The sequence below is a fragment of the Marmota flaviventris genome, chromosome 9 (assembly GCF_047511675.1).
Source record: "Marmota flaviventris isolate mMarFla1 chromosome 9, mMarFla1.hap1, whole genome shotgun sequence".
Lineage (NCBI taxonomy): Eukaryota > Metazoa > Chordata > Mammalia > Rodentia > Sciuridae > Marmota > Marmota flaviventris.
Window position 1 is genome coordinate 89,197,382 of NC_092506.1, and position 24,886 is coordinate 89,222,267.

Genomic DNA, 24,886 nt, shown 5'->3' on the forward strand with positions numbered 1-24,886 from the left:
CTCGATTTTGGATGTTGATAGGATTAAAAAACATTCAAAAAATCCTTAAGCTTGATTTATTATTCATTTGTAATTTTACTTCAATTTAATTGGAAATAATGCTTCTATGTGCTCATACTCATGTTTTTTTCTCCCTTCTCTGTTTCTCTGTAAACTGGGGTTTTAATTTTATTCTTGAAGCATTATTTTTACTAATAGCATTGTTGTTAAATATTTTGGTTAAATATATTCATTTGTACAACCAGGCAACTAGACAGGTGGTACAAGACTTTTTGCTGGTATTTCTGGCTTTGAAAATCATGGAAGAAAATCTTGGTTGGCCTGGCTTAGGCCATGTAGCACTCTTGTATCACTATCTGTGAAGTGATATAATGTGATTGACAGCACTATAATTGTCTTTATCCCTAAGGCCAGGATGTCTTCTGTGACCAGAAAGCAGGAAGAAGGGTAATCACCCTTACTCACTTATTGACCAAATACTTTGTGTGCCAATTTTTGACAGTACTTTGCAGTTTGGGTGCAGTAATAATTAGCAATGAGTTTACAGACTCCAGTGGGTAATCTGAGGATTATAGAGTGGTAGAGACTTCCTTCATTCCATTAACATTGGGAGACTACTTTGTTCTAAAGTTCAAAGGGAAAAAAATAGCTCAATAAATGTAATAATTCTGTAAGTTTGTGTGTATAGATTTATAAAGAATTAAGTGCATAATTAAAAGATAAAGACTTTAAAATAATACACTAATTGTCTTATCTTACTCATTGTATATTTGTATACCTTAAACTATGAATGTTATAATCATAAAATATCCATTAACTTGTAAAATAAGCATCTCAGTGACTTTTCTAGCTTATCACTATTGAACCCAAACCTGAATTCTGACCTTTTAATACCAAAGAATACTACACATCTCTCAGAAGATGTGCCTTGCATTGCTTTTTAATAGTATTTTAATTCACTTAGTAGCTATTTCATGTACATTAGTTGGTTGTAACTTTCTTTTGACTACATCTTGCATTTTTGCTTAGTGCTTCTGATTTTTATATTTTTAGGGTTTATTTATTCATTTTGTGCTTATTTTCATGTTATAGTTGTGAATTCCTTTTAAACTATTTTTTTAGAGTGGTTTTAGAATCACAGCAAAATTAAACAGAAAGTAGAGTCTTCCTCTATACTCCATGCCCACATGTACCACCCACCCTCCCTCCCACTATCAAAATACTGCACTAGGCTGGTACATTTATTATCAGTGAACCTACATTGACATATAATTTTTAACTAAAGTCTATTAGTTTAAATTAAGGTCCTTTTGTGATGTACCTTCTGTGGGTTTTGATAAATGTAAATGCTATACATTCACCATTTAAGCATCAGACAGAGTAGTTTTAATTGCATGAGCCACCTTTTCATCTTTCCCCTCTCTCCTTAACTCCTGGCAAACAGTGATCCTTTTATTATAATTTTGCCTTTTTTGAAATGTCATCTATTTAGAATCTTATGTAGCCTTTGCAGATTGACTTCTATCATTTAGTAATGCACATTTAAGTTTACTTTTTCTTAGTGCTAAATAATATCCCATTGTCTAGTAGTGATCAAAATTTGTTTATTCATTCACCTGCTGAGGGACATTTGTTTGCTTCTGAGTTTTAGTTTCTGAACAATGCTACTGTTTTTGTATATGGGTTTTCAGCTCTTTTAGGTGAATACTAAGGAGAGCAGTTGCTGGATTATCTGGTAAGAATAAAGTTTAGTTTTATAAGGAATGGCCAAATTGTCTTCCAAAGTGGCTGTACCATTTTGCATTCCTACCAGCAATGAATGAGTGTTCCTGTTTCTACACACCCTTACCAGCATTTACTATTGTCAGTGTTTTGAATTCTGGCCATTCTAACAGATGCATGGGAGTATTTCCTTTTCATTTGCATTTCCCTCTGATATAATGTGGAGCATCTTTTTTTATGCTCAATTGTTTATTTATATTTATTCACTTAATCAAGGCACATCTGTTGAGTACTTGTATGTATACACATAAATACCTAACATGTTTTTATAAAATAAATCATACTTTATTTTTCAAAATACTGGATCTGGAGAACAGGGGTGACAAATACAACTTAGAGGAGAAGTTTTTAACATGTGTTTTCAGAGGTTCAGTCCATGGTCAACTGATTCCATTCCTTTGGGCCTAGATAAGCATGGCCAATGGGTGCAACAGAGGAATGCTGTCAGCTCATGACAGCGAGTTAGCAGAGAGAGATTGAGGAGCAAAAGACAAGGCACACCCTCAGTGACCTGTCTACAGTTACCACATAGTAATTCATTCAAGTTATGAATCCATCAAATGGATTACTTCACTGATTAAGTTACAGTTCTCATAATCTAATGGTTTCACCTCTGATCATTCATGCATTGCTATGTGAGCATTTTGGGGGATACCTCTGATCCAAATCATAACAGACTTACTAGTAGTATTTCCAGGAGGATCTTTAAAAAAAAATGTATCTTTTTCATATGTTATATCTAATATTATTATATTTACCTTTTGTACGTTTATAATCACATACACATACAATACTGGATATGATGTGTTATTTGCGATATAGGAAAAGCCAAATATGGTATACATTAGAACTTGGTTGAAAGGACTGTACTTGAATAGATGATTTCTCTTTGTAAATAAGCATTTACTAAGTTTATTTTTTTTTCTTTTGGCAATACTAGTGATTAAACTCAGGGGTATTCTACCAGTGAAAAACATCCCCTTTTTAATTTTTTACTTTTGAGATGGGGTCTCACTAATTTGGCCTTGAACTTGTGATCCTCCTACCTCAGTATCCTGAGTTCACTGGGATTGCAACCACATATCACTATGCCTGACTTTTACCGAATTTCTTTAAAAAACAGATAACATAAGCTTATATTAGAAAATTTGCAAAATATATGTGAGTAAAAAGAAAACAAAAATGACCTATAATCTCAAAACTGAAGCACCAATAAAAATTTTATTATCCTTCCAATTTATTTTTTGAAGGTATGTAATATAGCCATATATGTTTATATAAGCATACTCCTTCTCTTTTGTCAAAATAGGCCATGCTGTATATTCTGTTTTGAATATTATTCATGATAAATTTTTATTTTGAAGGACAATTTGGAATTGCGAATTACAGAGTTTGGACCCAGAATGTTGACTTCTGAGTGACAGCCCATTTCATATCTGTCATTTAATTGGTCTTGATAGCTTCCACCATCTTAGAGTTCTTGTCTTCCAAGTTAAATTGTATGAAGGCAATGGTGGTACATGTCTTTTTGTGTCCTAGGTGGGTCTTTCCCTTGACAATACTATAGGGCACCTCCATCTCATGACACAGGGCAGGTAAAAAAACAACCACCTAGAGGAAAGTAACACGATAGATTTTGAACACTCAGGTGACTTCAGTTATTACTCTTGTTATGAATGATATTTTAATAAATATCCTTATTTCTTATCTAGGAACACATAACATGATCCTTTTGCATAAATTTCTAGAAGTGAAGTTTCTTGATGTAGGGGCATGTAGAATGTTAAAAGGGAATAAAATTATCTTCAGAATGTACCAATTTTATTCTTCCCTGCAATATAGACTGTCATTAATACTATGTGTTTTATAAAGGGCTTGGACTTAATATTTTTATTTAAAATTATATCTTTTAATATTTAATGTAAAATTTCATGTGCTCTTAATAACAATCAGATAATATGTATATATGTATGAAGAAAGAGGTCTCCTTTATAGTTCCCCCTGCAACTTAAGTTATCCCCTTTGAATGGTTATATAACCAGTATTAAAAATTCATTTTATCATTTGAAAATTTACCTGTACTCGTAATTATACAAAGTTTATGTTGCAATTTTCCTGTGTATGGATTTTTGTATTCAGTAATTTTTTTAATAGTTTAGTTTTATTTTAATGTGAGCAATTTCTTTAGTTTTTTTTTCATTTTCTTATATTTCACTAATCTTTTCATCATCTGAATCATCAGCTGAATCTAATTTCAACTAATATACTTTTTTTCCAGAAATTGTCCCTTCCCTGCTCTGCCTTTTTTAGAAGTATCTGCTTCTGGGGAGTGTTAATCTCTTCTATGTGCTTAACTGTTATTTAATCATACTTATTATATAGAATGTCTTTCAAATTCTTCTGTTATCTGAAGTTCTTGGGGTTTTATTCTTGTCTGTTGTGTTTGGCGATGCTTGCTTATAGTGGATTATTTTCTTATGTTGGCAGTTTTGGGCTTTTAAGTTTTATCTTTCGGTGTGCTTGAGATATTGGGTAGGTGAGTAACTGTCTAAACCAGGTTTGCCTAAAAACTCTTGCCAGGTACCGGAGAAATCACTATTAGTTTCTTATTAGTCCCATAGTTAAATTTATCTGTGAAGTTTGTGCTAAGCTCAAGTGTGGTAAATTTTTCAGAGGGCACTTTCTTTCACCCAGATTTCAGGTGAATTTGTCTCCTGTCTTCTGTGAATATGGCCATACGGCCATAGTGTTTCTTTATAATGTAACTTTTAAGGACTCTAGTTTTAGACCCAGATCTCATTTTTAGAATACCTCTCATATTGTCTCTGGTAGGGCATAACTTTAGGTTACTGTGGTTGATATTTTTCTTCAACTCAGCCACAGCTGTTTTAATGCCACTCTGGTTTTTCAGTTCACTATTTCTGAGTTTGGGGGAATGTTGTCTCATTCTTTTCATTTTTTTTCAGTGCAACCATGTGTTATATTATCTTTTATCTAAATTTATGTGTTTGTAACTAGAAAGTTTTTATAGTTTTCTGTCTTCCGTCTTGCTGGCACTGAGAAGCCAGTTGCTAATTTTCTATACTAGTTCTCTAAAAGTTGTTGTTCCACAGGTGGAAACATTCATACTGATCAAATAATAAAATATGTTTGACGTACCGCTTTCTTGACATGAAATTATTTTTTGTTTGGGCTTAGTTGGTAAGACTTCTTTTTTTATTTAGTGGAAAGTGAAGACTTCACTAGTTTCCTATTAAATTTAGGAAGTTAGTCAATATCTAGAAAAGAGAAAATGTTGTAGTTGTGATAGTTACTTGTAATCACCCATATGTTTAAACCTACAAAATGACAAATTGAAAATTGGTAATGTACAAAGTTGATCTGGTTAGTAATATCTGGTTCAAACTTAATAACTGGATTTCAGTTAACTAAATAAGTCATATATATATATATATATATATATATATATATATATATATATATATTATTGAGATGTATACTCAAATTAATTTTAATACTTTCTTTAAAAATTTTATTACTTATTACTTTTGCTTCCCCCCCCAACTTAGAAGTGTTTGTTCTGTGTAGAAGATATAGTCTTTATAGTCATTTCTTATATTGATTAAAGTAGGTGATTTGATGACAAAATATACATTTTTATGAGCCAAAATTTAAAGGCTGTGTTTTTCCAAAAATACATATTTAGAGAAGGCATGATACCATCTGTTGTTCTTTGCAGGCTGACCAGTTGATGTTTGCTTTGCATTTTGTTCGGGGCATGCATCCTGAACTTTTTCAAGAAAATGTAAGTGGAATTGAAGGAAGAAAATTTTAGAGTTACATGAAAATTTTGTGATGGGTATATGTTTAGTTAGATTAGAAGCTACTTTAGGTCACAAATTATGTGTTAATTTATTAATCTTTTACTAAGTTAGAAATTTAGTGTAAAATGCTGTTTTTCAGTTCTGTTTCCCTATTGGTAAACCCAACATTCCAGAGTGATAGCAAGGAAAGGAATCTTGCAACTTATCAAGCTGCCTAAATTTTTCTGAACCTAGGTTCATTTACTTAGTATACCAGAGGAAGCAGCCTTCTTATTTTCCTGGCCTACACAATAGAACCAATAAATAGAAAAAGTGAGAGAATATGGGCATTCAACTACATTCTGTAATTTTTCAAGAGTCAGCAGGTGCTGGGCATTGTGGTGCACGCCTGTAATTTCAGCTTGGGAGTCTGAAGCTGGAGGACAGTAAGTTCAAAGCCAGCCTCAGGAACTTTGCAAGGCCCTAAGCAATTCAGTGAGAACCTGCATCTAAATAAAATATGAAAAAGGGCTAGGGATGTGGCTCGGTGGGTAAATGCCTCTGGGTTCAATCCCTGGCACATACCCGCAAAAAATTGTCAGCAGGTGAAGCAAGAGGGTGGGCAATTCTCAGAAGCTTCCTAGAGCCCATAGATTTATGTTAATATGATTATGTATAATTTATCATTTTTGTCTGTAGTCTTTATTTTTGTTTGCCATACAATGTCCTCTGAAACTTTAAAAGAATCTCCCTTGAGCTAGAGCTTAACTAATCCATCTCTGGTCTACCTATAATTTTTAAAAACATTTATTCACAAATAGTTTTTCTCATAAAGTGAGACTTTCATAGCCAGGTGCCAGTGCCGTACATCTTTGATTTAGTAACCTTTAATTCTACCTGGTCAGACTTTAGCTGTTTTCTGGTATCCCTTCATTCAAATTGTTTAACAAAGGCAGATCATTCATAATTCTGCCCGTGTTCTTTCTTTGTTTTCCTCTAACTCAATATGGTCTGGTTCATTTGTTTATTTAAAATGACCCTCTTTATTCCTATTGTTAACTTCTATGTCTTTCTCTCCTCCTGCATATTTTTTTTTGACTATGATCATTATGTTTCATGTAATATAAGACCTTGTATTCCCTGTTTTTTCCTACTAAAATATGAGCAAATCATCACTGAGAGAATAGAATATTTTTCTTATATATTGTAGAAGTAATCACCCCTATTTTAATGACAGGTGGTTGTGTAATTGCAATAGGGAGAGTGGATGGCCAGGATGGGTGGAGACAGGAATTATGTTGCTTTGGTAATTTTTCCAGATTGCTATCCAATATGTATTATATTTGCTAGACTGTGTGTGACAAACAGTAAGATAGTGCTATTTATTATCTAACTTGGGGGAATTCTATGGTGAAGACATAGATTTTCTTGGAGCACTATATTCCAGAACACTTGATTAATCTTGATTCTGTGGCTAAAAAAAAGTGGATTAATGACAGTTTAATTAATGACAGATTAATGACAGTTATTCCAATCTGTAGAAAAAGATAAGTCAATGGAAGTAATTTTCTGAACTTTACCAATCATAAAATTTTTAAATTTTTGGCATACTTTACCGCTAATCTAATGGTGAGAAATAGCATATTAAAGAACAAATTAACAGGTAGTAAGAAATGTTAATTGAATTACTAATTTAAGTTTTTAGACATTGAGACTAACCTATATGTTTTTGTTTTAACAAAGTGATGCCTAGTACCTTTTATTATTATTTTATATTGGAAAATGAACTCTAATGTTAATATATTAGAAGAAGGGAGTAGATATGAAAGAAGTTTTGTTTTTCAGTGTTCTTAGCTGCATTGTAAGTCATTTTATAGGAAAATTAAGGTAATTTTGTTGACTTTTAAATTTTTTTTTTGTTTTCTTCACTTTTATTCAAAAGGAGTGGGATACTTTTACAGGTGTGGTTGTTGGAGATATGTTGCGGAAAGCTGTAAGTTAAAATAGAATTTATTCATTTACTCCTAGAGAAAATAGTTCTGGCTTTGGCTTCATAAACTATAATTAGCTTCAGAGGAGTTTAAAATTATTGTTGAAATTATATTTTGATTAGAGGAGTGTGTTTTGGCCTCTGCTGCTACAATATGGACAATATATTTTTTGACTTTGAAGACATATTGTTTTGGGAATAATATTAAATACTAAGAAATTAGTTTATTTTTCTCAGTATAGTACTTTATTCTAAGAAAAATTTTATACTCTTTAGGAAAATCAAACCTGGTATTATAACTAGGAATTTTTCTTATATAAATGAAATTTAAAATTATTTCTGAAAATTTTTAATAACATTAATCAAATTCAGGTTTTTCTTTAGCTTTTCTGTTTGAATAAATAATAGATAATAGTCTTCAAATTAGGACATTGAAAATGTTGTACAGAATGTAGATCATGATAGAAGAGCAAGATATAATTTAAAATAATGTACTTTTAAATCATAGTTTCTTATGACATTTAAGTTTTTCTTAAGTTTCGTGAAAAACTAAGTACAATGAAAATAAATGCAATAGTTGTCTAGATAGTTCTCTGTGTACCTTTTGTTACATAGAATTTTGTCATGATGACTTGTAAAATATAAAAAATAGCATATAGAATGAGTATTTTTTCAATTTGTGTCATAAAAATAACTAGTCAATTGCTATTTTTAAACTCTGAATTTATTTTACCTAACATACCAAAGAAAATAATTGTTTCTGTTAAAGGATTCTCAGCAAAGAATACGTGATCAACTTCCATCTTGGATAGATCAGGAAAGAAGTTGGGCAGTAGCAACATTAAAGGTATTCCTTTTCTGCTTTGGGGGGTAGCTGATTTTTTTTTTTTTTTTTCATATTTTAGTTATTTCTGTTGAGATTTTTTAATGTTTTATTTATTTATTCTCAGTGTTTATTTCTGTGAATAGAACAACAAGTCTCAGTTGAAACACATCAAAGAATTATTATGATTACTCCATTAATCAATATTTAATTTATTAAATCTGTCATTTATGAAATAACATGCCTTCAATGTTTAGATATTCTAAATATAGTATATCTTTCGCTTCCTTTTTTTCAGTTTTATCTATGTTTTAAATTATTTAGGTCAAAGTCATTTTTATGGAAATAAAAGACAAACATACTTCTCCCCAAATCAATCTATGTGTCTTTCTGTCTATCAATCTATCTATCTTTCCTTTCCTCCATCTCTTCTCATGCTTTTCCTTCTTACTCTTACAATATTACAATACCCCATAGTAAAAACAGTTTGAATAGCTAGCAGTTGTTGATACTTATTATTTACAAGGCATTATGCAGAATTTAAAAATAGATTATCTGATTAAATATGTCCAATTACATTATATGTAGCTACTGCTATTATCTTCATGTAACAGATGAAGAAACTAAGGCACAGAGAGATAGTCACTTGCTATGGTTACTTAGAAAGTAGAAGCAGAATTCAAAATTGGGCCTCCTGTTGCATAGTCTGGTTTCTTTTACCACTACTCTTTATGCTTATTTTTCCATAAATAAAATAAATTACATGCTTTATTTATATAATTTATTATTTTATTCATTAATGATTTATTTATTGCTTACTACCAATCAGCATAGTGCCAGTGACCAAACTTTAGACAACCTTCTGAACCTTCTCCTAGGCCTATCAGTGTACTTCCTTGTGAAATCTAGTTTTAGCAGGAACTCTGCAACGTTGGTTTAACCAGAATTTTCCTATTCTCTATGTCTTATCATCCATGATATTTAGTTGGCTTTGTCATCTTCCACTATCTCTCAGGTGATTCTGATCACCTTGACCTGTGTTCAGCAAGAATTTTGTTTAATTGGTTTAGCAAGAATCTTCCTTACCCCTGATGTTTTCTCTTGGCAATTTTCTATTTGTAGACTCCTACTGTGCTGTAAATTCCTGTAAATTCATACTGTATTCAGAATTAAATCCAGTTCTATATTGATATCTCTTTTCCTCTATTGCTGTATCCCTGAATAAAATCTGTTTTTATTGCTCCAACTGCTGTTCAGATCTGTTTTTTCCCTCAACATCAGTGGGATGACAAATGTATATTTTTATATTAAGAGACCCTACCATGAATAAACTTACACTGTAGAGATTACTTTCTGATGTGGTGGCACAGTATAAGAGGGATAGCTGTGTGATTTGACCCAGTGTCTAACCTGTAGCTAGAGAGCCTTCTAGCTGTGCTATATAGCCTATCTCAAATACATGATGATTATATAATGTGTAACACACCTAAATTAGTGGTGAGGGGAACTTACATACTGATATTAAAGTCAAAAGACTAATATCATGTGTGTTATCCTAACATGCTTACATCATTTATTGAAAATAATTAAATTGAAATATAATTTGTCAATATTGTTTAGTTTTAGATAGGAAAAATGATGAAATTTGGGCATTATAATGGATTGTTTAGATATGAATATACACATTTGTATAAAGAATTTTTACAAACTAGATTCAGTTTTATGTTACATGAAGTTTAACAGTACAGGTACAGATCTTCTAATTTATCATTATTTTCAGTGAAAATTCTCCAGCTGAATAGCTTTTCATTTATCATCTTATAATTCACCCTTGAAATAAATTTAGGAAGGGGGAACACTGAAGTAGTGGTATGGATATGTTCAGGAAAACCTCTGAATGATGATATTGTTTAAGACGAATATTGAATGCTGAGTAGTAATTTATGAGGCATAAAGTAGGTTAGAACATTTAGTTGTTGATAGACTTTCATTTATATGGGGTGCTGAGAATCACACATGCCTGGCAAGTATGCTACTGCTCAGCCCCAGCCCCAGCCCAGCCCTAAGGTTAGGACATTTAGAGACAAAAGAAGCAGTATGTTCACAAAGAGGGGCATAAATGAAAGAGGCTTAGAAAAATATACATTGTTAAGGATTTGCTATTGTTTCTGAAAAAACAGAGGTAGCTAGAAGCTAAATCTGCAAAGATAAATCTACACACACACACACACACACACACATACACACTATTGTAGTGCAGGAAAAGAGACCTCAGTGTAGAAGTGGGTTTAATTCTGAACATAGCATGGACTAGTGGAAGTTGATAGTCAAGGAACAGGATTGTGGGGTCAGTAGAAGGAAGATTACCAAGAGAAAATATTGAAGGTATGGTGGGGAGAATTCTGGCTAAACTGATTTAGCAGCATTCTTGCTGAAGGCTGATGAGGATGATTACACACCAAGGATATAGGATGAGGAATTTGATCAAATACTGAGCATAGAGATATTTGCTAAACTGACTTAGCAAATTTCTTGCTAAAACTGGTTTCTGCAAGGAAGGACATGAAGCCTAAGGTTGAAGCCTAATCAAAAAAAGGTCTACAGACCTGACCAAAGGGTTTTTTTTTTTTTTTTTTTTTTGTGTGTGTGTGTGTATGAGAGAGAGAGAGAGGGAGGGAGGGAGGGAGGGAGGAGGAGGAGGAGGAGGAGGAGGAGTAGGAGGAGGAGGAGGAGGGAGACACCTTGTTGATATTGATATGAAATTTGACATATTTTTGCAGTATAACATGGAATTCAATTGCAGCAATTTCTAAAATTTGTACTTGATTTTAGTGACAGCATTTCTTTTCTCCACAAGGTGGAGATAGCTAGGAATAAATATTTTTATGCAGAGAAGAGATTTCTTTTGTGAATATTGATTTAGTACTAGTTTGGAAATGTTTTATTTAATGCTGACATTAACACTGGATGAGCCTACCATACTGTTTCTGACCTAGAAATGATCAAAACATCTTGGATAAGCCAAGACAAATCAGAAAACCAGCAATAAATTATTTATTAATAGTTGGTTTTATTTGCACTTAAAAATTTTTTTTAAAAATATGTACATGTTCATCTATTTACGTGTAGCTCATTATATGTTGTTTTTATTTTTTAGATTGCTCTTCCCAGTCTTTATCAGACTCTCTGTTTTGAAGATGTAGCTCTGTGGCGAACTTATTATCATAATTCAGTGTGTGAACAGGAGTTTCCATCTATTCTTGCAAAGAAAGTTTCCTTATTTCAGCAGGTAATATTTGATGTTATCAAAATACAAAGAAACTAATGTTTCATCATTCAGAAATCATTTAAAAAACTTGGTTTTTAGAGTATTATCTAACCTTTAATGGCATGTGGGAGGAAGGATTTTTGTTTACTTTTACCAACTTATCTGGGAAACTTACTAGCAAAATTTCTAAATCGGGTATCTCCCATTGTAGATTTTCTTATTCTTTTTGTCCATGATCCAAATGAGATCTTGCAATAGGAAAAATGATGTAAAAATAAACTAAGATACAAATTACTTTAGTTTTAATTCATTTTCTAGAGTCCTATCAAAGAAAAAGACCCAATGATGAGGAAAGTATTTTTCTAATTTCACTTCAAAATATAATGATGAAATCTACTGGTAGTTTCTGTTCAGTTTGTGGCTAGGCAAAGAGTAGAGTGGAAGAGCTCTCTGGGAATTGATGTTACAGGAAATGACCCTTGCGTTTAACTGTTATCTGAGGCTGTTGGCTATAAGATCTGTTTTCCTTTTGTTTTTGTATACACTGAATTTTTTTTCAAGCGTGTTTAAAAATTTAAAAATCAAAAAACCAAAAAGGAATAAAACATCTAGGAATGAAATATACATCAAAGGATAATACATGATTTTAACATAAAAGTAGTGATTTGTAGATTTTAGTCAGGATTTCTGTTACCAGAAATGCTTTACCTGTATTCTCCTATTTTCAACTGCTATTCAGCTCTTAGATCATAGTTAACCCCATGTTTATTTTAGATCATAGGTTTGAGGAAGCAAATGAATTTCAGTAATATTCTGGATATTAATAGATATCTTAGCATATGTCTATTGTGACAGTTGGAAGCACAGTAAACACTATGGAACAATAAGTGTATACATATTTTACTAAACATTTGTTGAATTAGTGAACATTAACTATTGTTAAATTGAAGCTATTATGGGAATTTTACTATTTTAAAATATTCTGTACTTTATTTTAAGGTTCTTGTAGTACAGGCTCTAAGACCTGACAGATTGCAAAGTGCCATGGCTCTATTTGCATGTAAAGCTCTGGGTAAGTGCAGTACTTTTCAGACCAAGACCAATATTCTGAATCATTTGTTTTAATTTACATTTTATTTTATGCTGACCTTAGTTTAGAAATGTTTTTAAAGTCTCTGTTTTTTATTCTTCTTATCTTATAATCTTTACCTGGTTTAAAAAATTCTTCTTTGTTTTGGATATAAGCATGTGTAATGTTGAATTAAACTTGATATTTAATTGATACCCTATATTTAGTAAAGGTGTTTGAGGTTTTGCAAATCACTTTCTTATGAAAATGCTTTGGGGTATTTCTCAAGTGTGAAGATTACAAAGAAGATAATCAAACGCTGGTACCAAATTTCTTCTGTGTAAGTACTATTTGTAGTCACACTTCAGTGGAAAATTTAGACAATTAAATTAAAACAAATGCACAGATACTATAATCTTAAGAAGTAAAGTCCTCAAAACAAGTAATTTTTGCCATGTCTAAAATAAGAAAAATGAAAAAATTTAAATTATAAATTTCACAGTATAGTTTTGTTAATCGTTTTAAAACTGAAGAATTAAGTTATCATCCATTTGGAAATAATTCTACTTTCTCAAGAAAAATTTGGAAAAACTGTGTTAATGAAAGAGAATGAAAGGATTTTACTTGAAGTACAGAGTCATTCTAGAATAATGGATGTTTACTATTACTAAATGAGGTCTTAGAATTATGTTGCAAATGAAAAGCTTGTCATAGTTAAAATAGTTTTCTGGCAACTTTCCCCAGAAATCATTATTTCTATTAATTTATATATATATATATGTATACATATTTCGCTGTATCTTGCACAGTGAATGAAGTTTACTGAATGCAGGCTGTCAGTCGGAATGAGAAAATTAAAAGTTATGATAAAAATAAAAGAAAGACAAAGGGCTTGAAAACAGGTTAAAAGCAGGATATGGTGGTTTGGTCAGCAGGATATGTCAGACCTCTAATTAAGAGCAAGACTCCACATGCTTTATTTTTATTTATTTATTTTTAAAAAACTTTATTTTATTTATTTATATTTTATATGGTGCTGAAGCTTGAACCAGTGCCTCATACATGCCAGACAAGCGCTCTACCACTGAGCCACAAACCCAGCACATACTTTATTTTATAGGCAAAAAAACAACAAAAGGATTTATCATGAGAAAAACTTCTTCAAGGTAAACAAAAGTGAAGTTGAGGAGGAATAGGCTAATTGGAGCTTATCTACTTGCATGATATCTTACCTAGCTTTGGACAGCTGGCGCCTCAAAGCTTTTGAGCATGCCCATATTTCTTCCACCCCAGGGCAGTAGGCATTTGAATTTAAAGCTGTACAACATCTAAATTTCATGGGCAGGCCTGGAATATGCCCCATCAACAGCAATTACCTGTCAATGAGTGTATGTTTCAGACTTTTAGACCAAAAGAGTCCCAGAAGTGGTGTCTTACTGTTCAAGGCTACAGAGTTCAAAGCAATGATTTATTTGCCATTCTTGACATATATATGCATAAGTTTATTAAATTTTATGTAGAACATTTCTTAATTATTATAATTTACATGTATTATACTCAAGTAAGATTCATATCATATGCATATTTTCTTTAAATTAGTATTTCTCATATAAATAAGACTTTCATGAAATTGAAAAAAATAGGCCCTTTTGTGTAAAACCTTTGAGATATTGAATAATCATTGTCTTGTTAATACATAAAGATACTATACTCTGTATTCTATCCATGCTTGTAAAGGAAACCAATCATATTGGCTTGGGACCCACTCTACTCAAATGTAGTTAATAAACTTTGTTGGTAATGTCTTTATATCTCAATAAGGTCATCTTCTGTAGTACTGGGGTTAGAATTTATTAAAATGTCTTTTTTGGGGGACTCAACCCATAACATTGACCAACCCAGTTTTTCATGTGATCCCTGTCTTCTGCCTCACCAAAATTAAAATGCATGTACACACAGATATTTTGTGTTTCCTTTCAAATTGGTCTACTGATTAGTTGGTGATGGGTATATTGAAGTAAGTCTGGAAATATTTTGTTTTCCTTTATGTATGTTATGGAGAAGAAATGTCTGTGTTTATTTATCTTTGGTAAAATGCTTATCTAGCAGATAATTTTTACTTATGTGTGGCGGAATTTTTATCCACCAAACTTTTGATTTTGAGTGATGATATACCCATATCAAACTCACTTACGTGAAGAAGGGGAATTTATTGGATTATGTAACCAGTATTCAGAAAGGATGAAATAGGAGGCTGGCCTCTGGGCCAGTTGACTTCATGGACTCAAATAAAATCAGTAGACTATTCTGTTTGAGACTTGTAGTTTAAGTGCAAGAAAAAAAAAATAAAACATTTTCTCTCTCAATTTCACCATCAAAAATACTAGGTCTGATTTGTTCAGTTGGAAAACATGTCCACATTATAGTTGTTTGTTTGTTTGTTTATTTTTGTGTACCAGGGATTGAACTCTAGTGCACTACACCACTGAGCCACATCCCCAGCCCTATTTTATGTTTTATTTAGAGACAGGGTCTCACTGAGTTGCTTAGCGCCTTGCTTTTGCTGGGGCAGGCTTTGAACTTAGGATCCCCCTGCTTCAGCCTCCCATGCTGATGGTATTACAGGTGTGCAGCACCTCACCTGGCTCCACACTACAGTTATACCACCAGAAATATGTGGAACTATAGTTTCTTCAAAAGAAACCATGGGTAGGAAAGGAGGTCCAGAAGTAGGAGAAAGAGGTGCTGGTACAAAACAATAGATGTACATTATAATCAGGTTATATCAAGCCTATTTTAACAAATTTTTATTTTAAACAGTTTGCTACATTTGAGTCATTAATTTGTAAAGTTCATTTTAAACTACTTTAAGAGTTAGAGATATGTAATTTTTGATTGGTAGAATGAAGTAGTTGAAAAAAGATACTGGTTAAGAATATTGTTGTACCAAAGGTCAACCCATTTATTCTATTCCTGCCATTATCCCTGTCTGTTACATCATGAATCACCTTCTTTAATGGATCATTCATTGGCATGCAAACATTTTAGTATCATCTCTCTTAAAATATTCCTCTTGTGATCCTGTATCTTCCCTAGCCACTAGGGAAACATCTTAAAAATGTGTCAGTAGTCAGAGACCACAGTAATCTATTTCCTCAACTCTATCTTCAACTTATTCTTTGGGACTTCTAACCCCCTAAATTCTACGAGAGTCCTCTTATTAAGGTGTGCGGTTTTTATTTTGGTATATCCAGTGGTGACTTCGGTGCTTTTGTTTTGCTTTCTCAAGTAAGTTCCATTTCTCTCTTCCCTAAATACTTTTTCTTCCCTTGATTACTATGTTTCTTATTCTATTCCTCAATCCTTTTAGGCTGTTCCTCTCTCTTTCTTCACTGTGTGCCCTCTATGTGTCTTCTAAGTGTTGGTTTGCTTATTCTCTTATTGCATTTTTGCCCTAGGTTTCCATCTTTCATTATTTATACATTTTTTTTCTCAAGATGAAATAACTCATCCCCTGGCTTTTAATATCATCTCTGAAGTACTGACCCTGGAATCTCATGTCTAACCCTGGAATTCTAGTCTTGTGTATCCAAATGCTTATTCTGTTTTTATATGAATGCCTAATAAACTTCATAAATTTAGTGTGACCAGTACTCATTAGCATCCACTCATTTGCTCAAATTAAAACTCCAAATAATTCTTTATTTGCTTTTCCTTACTTTCTATACCCAATCTATTTGCAATGTTTTTGTTTCAACTCTACAACCATTTCTGTTCATTTACTTCACTTCATTACTGCCAACCTAAATAAGCTATCATCACCTCTCACCTTAGTTACTTTACAATATTTTAATTTGTTGTCTCTGTCTTCAGAATATATACAGAATCCACTAACTTCTTACATCTCCACTACAATATACCAGATTGTTCTTATGAACAAATCACTGCCATTCAGGCTTTTGACCTTCCTTACTTCTCTTTGTTCTTAACAGTTCCTAGAGTATCTTTGGAAATATAAATTAGATGATATCACTCCTCTGCTCAAACTTTACTGATGGCATTTCTCTTACTTACTTTTCTTACAATATCTTAAGAGATCTTATCTCTTTTGTTCCTCTCTTTCCCTTCCAATCTCTTTTCCCTGTCACCTCATAACTTATTTCCTGTTATTCTAGTACTCCAAGTGTGTTTCAGGAATATCAGGTCCTTTATTTATCATCTAAGGGATCTTTAAACCCCAGTGTCATCATCCCTTCCCTCTATGCCCAAACATTATTTTTTCAGTGATGATTTCTCTCAATAGTTTCTATAAAATAGTATACTGACCTCCTCAATTCTATATAGCTTCCTTTACCCTTTTTATTTACCTCTGTAACTATATTATCATCTGGAATTTTATTATTTATTTGTTTATTAATTGCCTGTTCCCCAACTAGAACATATGCCCCTTAACAACACAAACTTTGTTTTATGGTTGTGTCCCCAGTGCCTTAAACAGCTTCTGAAGCATATAGGCCCCATAAATGTTTGTTAAATCAAGGACTACCTTCCTAATTGGTTCTTCCTACGTCAATTTTTGCTTCATGTTTAATTCCTTTTGTCCAGAAGGATGTGTCATCCTTTTGAAACTAAAGCCAAATCTTCCTTGCATAAAATCATCAAAGTCTTCTCAAACACAATAATATCCAGACTCCTCATCCAAGATTATAAATCCCACACAGTCTGGGCCCTATCTGTTTCCCTGGCCTCATCTTATACCCCTCATGTTCACTGTGCTTTAGTGGGCAAACTGCCTAGAACCTTTGTTCTACCAATTTGCTCTCTATATGTATCCTCTTTTACTTTTGTGGAAGTCTCCTCTGTATTATTTAGGTGTTCACTTAAAATATTACATTTTTAGATAAGTCTAATGGGCCATCTAATCAGTTCTAATACATCACCCTGTTTTAAATTCTCTACATAGCACTTATCACTATCTGGCATATTTTTGCTTATCTATATATTGTTCATCTGTTCCTATAACTGGAATGCAATTTTAAATAAAATGAGACAATTTTTCAGAGAGGTTCTTAAGAGTTTATCTTTTTTCCACCTGCTTAATCTTTAAAAATGTGGTCTTTGTGCCACATTGCACATGGCCTTTCTTACTGTTTTGTTATTTGACCTTCTACCCACTCTTTGGAATACTTCCATTAATGGTACTATTTCATTTCCAGGTCAAATGACATTTAAGGCTTAACATCCTTAATTGAAAACCCCACAATATTCAATTATTCACATGCTTTGAAAGTTTAATATTCTCCTAAAAGCACACTATTTCATAGCAAAATTATATATGCTGTTGTATGGTTGACTGATTTTGTATTTGGGTAAGTAATTTTATTAATAAAGTTTTTATGTAAAATTGTAGTTTTTATTATATGCTTAATTTGTAAAAAATTCACATTGCTAGAGAATGATAAGCCCTGATCTTTTAAATCAGAGTTTAGGGATTTAATTTCAAATATAATTTCTTAAGCATAATTCATATAGAAAGATTCTTAAGTTTCAATAATCTTTTTATAATGTATAAACTTTAAAAGAGTAACTTATAAAGATGTGATTATGAAAGTAGTTTTGCTTTGAAGATTTAAGTTAGGGGAATTCTCAAAACCTAAACCTATCGTATAATATAATCCTACAAAGAGTATGTATTGGGAAAATCTACCACATTTTACTGCGACTAATTTTTAAAAATAGTGTTATCAGATCCAGATATTCTAACTTCTATAATTCTGGTTTAATCTTGACTTTTTAAACACTATATGAGCAGGATATTATGTTCTATGGATTGAGGAATCAGAAGTATAAAGAAATATGCTCATGTAATTTGCTGCATAGCTATAGGAAGAAGAAACCTTTAATGGTCTTCATCAAAAAGTTCTTTTTGGCTATGTAGTTTTCCTAGTTTTATGATCCTCTTCCTCTCTTATCCATGGTATCATCTCATCTGATGCACCTTGCTTCCATTACTTAGTCTATTTTGTGAAGTCTGGTCTAAGGAAGAATGGACATAAAGATTTCACATTTTCATTTTATACTGCTGGCACAAAGTTAACTTAAAACAACACCCATTTATTATTTTTCTTTATTTGCAACATTTACATTTCTTTAATCTGAGTTGGCCATTGGAACTCTTACTGGGAGACACTGGGAAGAACCCACTCCCAAACTCATTCAGGTTCATCCCAGTAGAGTTGTAGGGCTGAGGTCCTCATTTCCTTTCTGCTATTTGGTGCTTTTCTCCTTTTTTAAGAGAACATTTTTGTTCTTTGGCATATAGCCTCCTTCCTCCATCTTTAAAGCTAGCAATAACAAATTGATTCCTTCTTATGCTTCACATCTCTCTGACTTCCCCATCTTCCTTGTCTTACCTGCTTCTCTATTCTGTTGCATCTTTCTGACTCCAGTTGAAGAAACCTCCCCGCTTTTAAGAACTTCAAGTATTTAGATTGGTCCACTTAGATAACACAGGATAGTCTTGTACTGACTTTGATGTCCATAGCCTGAGTACAGCCTCAGTGTTCTTTCACAGCAGTACCTAGTTTAATGTTCTTGAGATATATTTAGGATTCTGCCTACCAAAACATGTTTGACTTTTTTAATTTCTAAGATTGAATATTATTCTATTTTAAAATAGTGTTTAAATATTTTAATGGGTTCTTATATATAGGTTAGCTAATGGTTGTTATTTTCCTTCTTTTTTTGGTTCACATTCTGGTTTATTATTTCTTTTATTTATCTTTTCTCTCAAATATGAAAAGTAATTTTGTTTACCTGAATTTTATTGTCAGCCTTTTGTAAGAGAGGATGAGATGAATGAGGAAGAACCATCTGTAATAGATTGATTTTAATTTGGTAGTGTCTTTTTCTTTTCTTTTTAATTTATAGATGACAGCAGAATGGATTACAATTCTTATTACACATATAGAGCACAATTTTTCATATCTCTGGTTGTATACATAGTATAGTCATACCAATTTGTGTCTTCAAACCTATACTTTGGATAATAATGATTATCATATTCCACCATCATTAATAACACCATGCCACCTCCCTATTCCTCCAACCTCTCTGCCCTATCTAGAGTTCATCTATTCCTCCTACATCTCCCCCCACCTCACTATGAATCAGTCTACTTATATCAAGGAAAACATTCGGCATTTGTTTTTTTGGGATTGGCTAACTTCACTAAGCATTATCTTCTCCAACGCCATCCATTTACCTGCAAATGCCATGATTTTATTCTCTTTTATTACTGAGTAATATTCCATTGTGTATATATGCCATATATTTTTTAATCCATTCATCTATTGAAGGGCATCTAGGTTGGTTCCACAGTTTAACTATTATGAATTGTGTTGCTGTAAACATTGATGTGTCTGTGTCCCTGTAGTATACAGTTTTTAAGTACTTTGGGTATAGAATGAGGAGAGGGACAGCTGGGTCAAATGGTGGTTCCATTCCCAATTTTCCAAGAAATCTCCATACTAGTTTCCATATTCGCTGCACCAATTTGCAGTCCCACCAGCAGTGTATGAATGTACCTTTTTCCCCACATCCTCGCCAACACTTATTGTTGTTTGTCTTCATAATAGTTGCCATTCTGACTGGAGTGAGATGGTATCTTTGAGTAGTTTTGATTTGCATTTCTCTAATTGCTAGTGATGATGAACATTTTTTCATGTATTTGTTGATTGATTGTACATCATCTTCTGAGAAGTGTCTCTTTAGGTCCTTGGCCCATTTATTGATTGGGTTATTTGTTTTTTTTTTTTGGTGCTTACCTTTTTGAGTTCTTTATATACCCTAGTGATTAGTGCTTTATCTGATGTATGAGGGGTGAAGATTTGCTCCCTAGATGTAGGCTCTCTATTCATCTCGCAGATTGTTTCTTTTGCTGAGAAGAAAATTTTTAGTTTAAGTCCATCCCATTTACTGATTCTTGATTTTAATTCTTGTGCCATAGGAGTCTTATTAAGGAAGTTGGGGCCTAATCCCACATGATGGAGGTTAGGGCTTACTTTTTCTTCTATTAGACGCAGGGTCTGCTATTGTATTCCTAGGTTCTTGATCCATTTTTTAAAAAATTTTTATTGTTGGTTGTTCAAAACATTACATAGTTCTTGACATATTGAGTTGAGTTTTGTGCATTGTGAGAGATAGGGGTTTAATTTCATTTTGTTGCATATGGATTTCCAGTTTTCCCAGCACCATTTGTTGAAGATGCTATCTTTTCTCCAGTGCATGTTTTTGGCATCTTTGTCTAATATAAGATAATTGTAATTTTGTGGGTTAGAGTCTGTCTATGTCCTCAATTCTGTACTATTGGTCTACCAGTCTATTTTGGCGCCAGTATAATTTGGTACTGTCTTTACTCAGATACCTGAAAAGTATAGGAGTGATGTTCTTTCATTTTTTAACTGCCAAGCATTTTTTTATTATCTCGGTTTTTTGTCTAAGTAAGATGAAATATAATGAAGGTTTAAGTTATTCTTTTGTCATATTTTTAGCTCTTATTTTTTCCTTTGAAAGAAATACTATATTTATTTGAAAGGACCAGGTTGAAAATATAAGATCTTAGTGATGTACAAACGGTTTTACTCTATGATAAATGCAATTAACATGTTTTACTTTCTTACTTTATTAAATAGTTTAGAATGATTCACATTGGCAGTTTTGAGGTTATCATGGTCCATTCAACGGCATTAAGTTTGTATTTTAAAGTATTTGCTACAGAAGGCTTTAGGAATGCTTGTTTTCTGAGGTACAGTTTTGTCTATTCATTTCTACTTTTGAAGACATATGGAAACCCTTCCTGCCTGTGCATTCTGATAGACAGACAGCATGTTCTTCTAGGCCTCCCTTTATTTTTAAATTTTTTTGTCATATTATTTTTAGCTCAATTGAAGTAAGTATATTTTAATCCTTAATTGAAATGGTTTTTTTCAGCTTTTTGCTAAACACATTAATAGTGGAAACACTCAAGTTTTAGAAGAAGAGACTTTATGTAATAGAAAAATTATGATTTTGTAATTGAATACAATTCTGTAGCTGGTTAAGGGCTGCAGAGTGGAAAAAGACAGATGAATTGTGTTTGAAAAAAGTTAACAGCAGCTGGGTGCCCTTTGGCAAGACATTTAACTTCTTTGAGTAGTTATTTTCTTACACGTAAAATGAACATAATGATATTTGTTTTTTTATGGTCATTATTTGGTTTACAAAGCAGGTAAATAAACTACTTTGTAAAAGGCTTAGCACAGGGTAGGTGATGAATAAATGGAATTTGTTGTAATTATTATATCTTATTTGCCCCTAAAGATTGGTGGTTTTATACCTGTTTTACAATTTAAGAAACCAAGGCATTCTGCCTTTTAGTGATTTGTCTAGAGTCACTCACCTAATAAATTTAAACTGACAGCTGCATATATCTGTTTCCAAAATGAGCATTTAAAATTTTTTTATTCCATTTATTATTATGATGGATGTAAGAAATAACTCTTTATCCAATATCATGTCAGTGAAATTGTTTGCCCAGGTGATTTGGAATCTGATTTCCCCATATAGATGGCACAGGGTAGACATTCAGCTATCATATAAATTAATGAATTGTATTGAACTAATGAGATGTATACATGGGTGGATGGGTTTAGTCTTGTAGGAAGACAATTGTACATTAAAACCACATTGCTGGCTGTGTATTTCTTAAAATATAACAACAACAACAATAACAGAACAGTTAAATGTGATAATCAGGGTATTCATCTGCTATCACTGTAATGACCAGAAGATATTATACATTCATTTAGAAAAAGTGCTGGCATATTAGCATTCAATAAATTATTATTAGTAGTATGTTATTTGTAGTATGTAAATGATTTTATTTTCTTTATTTTTTGGTACTGGAGATTGAACCCAGAGGCACTTTACCACTGAGCTACATCCCCAGCCCTTTTTTTATTTTGTATTTTGAGACAAGGTCTCACTAAGTTTCTCAAGGCCTTGCTAAGTTTCTGAGGCTGGCTTTGAACTTGAGATCTTCCTGCCTCAGTCTCCCGAGTCACTTGGATATAGGTGTACACCACCATGTATGTAAATGACTTTAGAGTGAAAAACTTGAATGAAATTATAATTTACCCAGGTATTCTCTGTTATATATTATGTAATTTTTTAATAGACTTTCATTTTTAATTTCTATTTTTTCATTAAAATTTTTTATCCATATTTTTATTGGTACATTATAGTTGTACATTATAGTGGGATTTGTTGTTACATATTTGTGCATGCACAAAATATAACAATATAATTTGGCCAATAAGGTATTTCCCTCCTCTCTTTTTTCCCCCTGGTCTATTTCTTTTACTCCACTGATCTCCCTTTGATTTTCAATAGACTTTTTATTTCCTGTACTCCACTGATCGCCCTTTGATTTTTAATAGAGTTTTTATGATGCACATTACTTAGAAAAAATTTTTTTAATATATCTTTTAGGACTGAAAGAGTTGTCACCACTTCCTCTAAATCTCAAACGTTTGTACAAAGAGACACTAGAAATTGAACCCATTTTGATAATTATTTCCCCGGGTGCTGATCCTTCTCAGGAACTTCAGGAACTTGCTAATGCTGAAAGAAGTGGAGAGTGTTATCATCAGGTGAGTGTAAATTGCCCAGCTGTTTTTGCCCATGCCTTTGCTATTCCTGCCACATTATATCCTATTAGTGGGCATTTTGTTGTTGTAGTAGGAGAAATAATGCCCTGAAAGGTGTCCATGTCCTAATCCCTAGAATTTATTAATATGTTATCTTACATAGTAAAAAGAACTTTGCAGATATAATTATGTTAAGGATTTTGAGATGGGAAAATTATCCAAATTGGCCCAATATAATCACAAGCCTGTGTATAAGAGGGCGGCTGGAGGATCCTGAAATTATAAGATATGAAGATGGAAGTAGAGGTCAGAAAAGAGAGAAGCCATTATACTTCTGGCTTTGAAATGGAGAGATGTGCTATAAAGTAGCTGTAAGTAGCTCCCAGAAGCTGGTAAAGGCAAGGGAAGGATCTTCTCTTAGAACTTCCAGAAAGAAAATAATATTGAGACATTTTGATTTGAGATCAGTGAGACTTCTGACTTTCAGAAACCTAAGACATTAATTTGCATTAAGGCACAAAGTTTGTGGTTAAGTTTTGAGAATATATTTTAAAAGTTTACATGGATGCTTTTACAAAAAACATCACAGTAATATTTATTTGCAGTTTCTTGATCTAGAATTAAAGAAATACATAAATATTTTGAGTAAAATTTATCAAATATAATACTATTTTTTCTGATATTGGAGCTTCTTTTTTTCCAACTCAATTTGCGTGCAAGTTAGAAAATTAAATTTATTAGTTTACTCTCAGTTTTTGGAAAGTGGATCCACCTTTTTATTAGGAAATAATAATTTAAAAACCCCAATACTTGATAGCAAACAAAAATTGGAAAGGATTTCATAAGGAACAAGGAGAAGATACCAAAATAGCAGAGCAGGTAGGCTCAATTGTACTGATTTTTCACTAGGATTTTCTGTTCAATCCACTGGTATAGTAGATCAGTATATTCATTAAGACAGTATTGTGTTTTCAGTGAGGTTTATTCAAACAGGAAGTCCTTTTCTACAGGATGTTCCTGTTAGCAGTAACTTTGACTAAACTATGCATATAAATTTCTACTTATTTAATGTTTTTAGAGAAGATGATTAATCCTGAGTATTAGTTTGGATTTTCTTTAAAACTTAGTATTAAATCCAGTTAGGTTTAGAGATTATACTATTATTGAATCCTTTACAATGTTAAGTTACAACATGTTAGCAGTTCTGTGTGTTTATTTATTTATTTTCCATAGGTTGCCATGGGTCAAGGTCAAGCTGATTTAGCTATTCAAATGCTAAAAGAATGTGCACACAATGGAGACTGGCTCTGTTTGAAGAATTTACATCTGGTGGTATCTTGGCTTCCAGTTTTGGAAAAGGTAGATTCAGCTCAGTAGGGTACAAATAGTATCTACTATATTAATTCAGTAATCTCCAAGGAATGACATTATTCAAATATCAGGCATTATTTGTGATTTTTTAA

The 24,886-nt window shown here is 32.3% G+C and overlaps 1 protein-coding gene across 1 annotated transcript in view; it reads left to right on the plus strand.

Moving 5' to 3' along the window:
* Positions 1–24,886, plus strand: part of Dync2h1 (dynein cytoplasmic 2 heavy chain 1) — a 377,152-nt gene that overhangs the window by 183,822 nt on the left and 168,444 nt on the right. Inside the window, exons 71-77 of the mRNA XM_071616653.1 lie at positions 5,522–5,587; positions 7,528–7,578; positions 8,345–8,422; positions 11,556–11,687; positions 12,666–12,738; positions 23,266–23,426; positions 24,657–24,782. Of these exons, the coding sequence (XP_071472754.1) occupies positions 5,522–5,587; positions 7,528–7,578; positions 8,345–8,422; positions 11,556–11,687; positions 12,666–12,738; positions 23,266–23,426; positions 24,657–24,782 (687 nt within the window). The remainder of the gene's footprint in view (positions 1–5,521; positions 5,588–7,527; positions 7,579–8,344; positions 8,423–11,555; positions 11,688–12,665; positions 12,739–23,265; positions 23,427–24,656; positions 24,783–24,886) is intronic.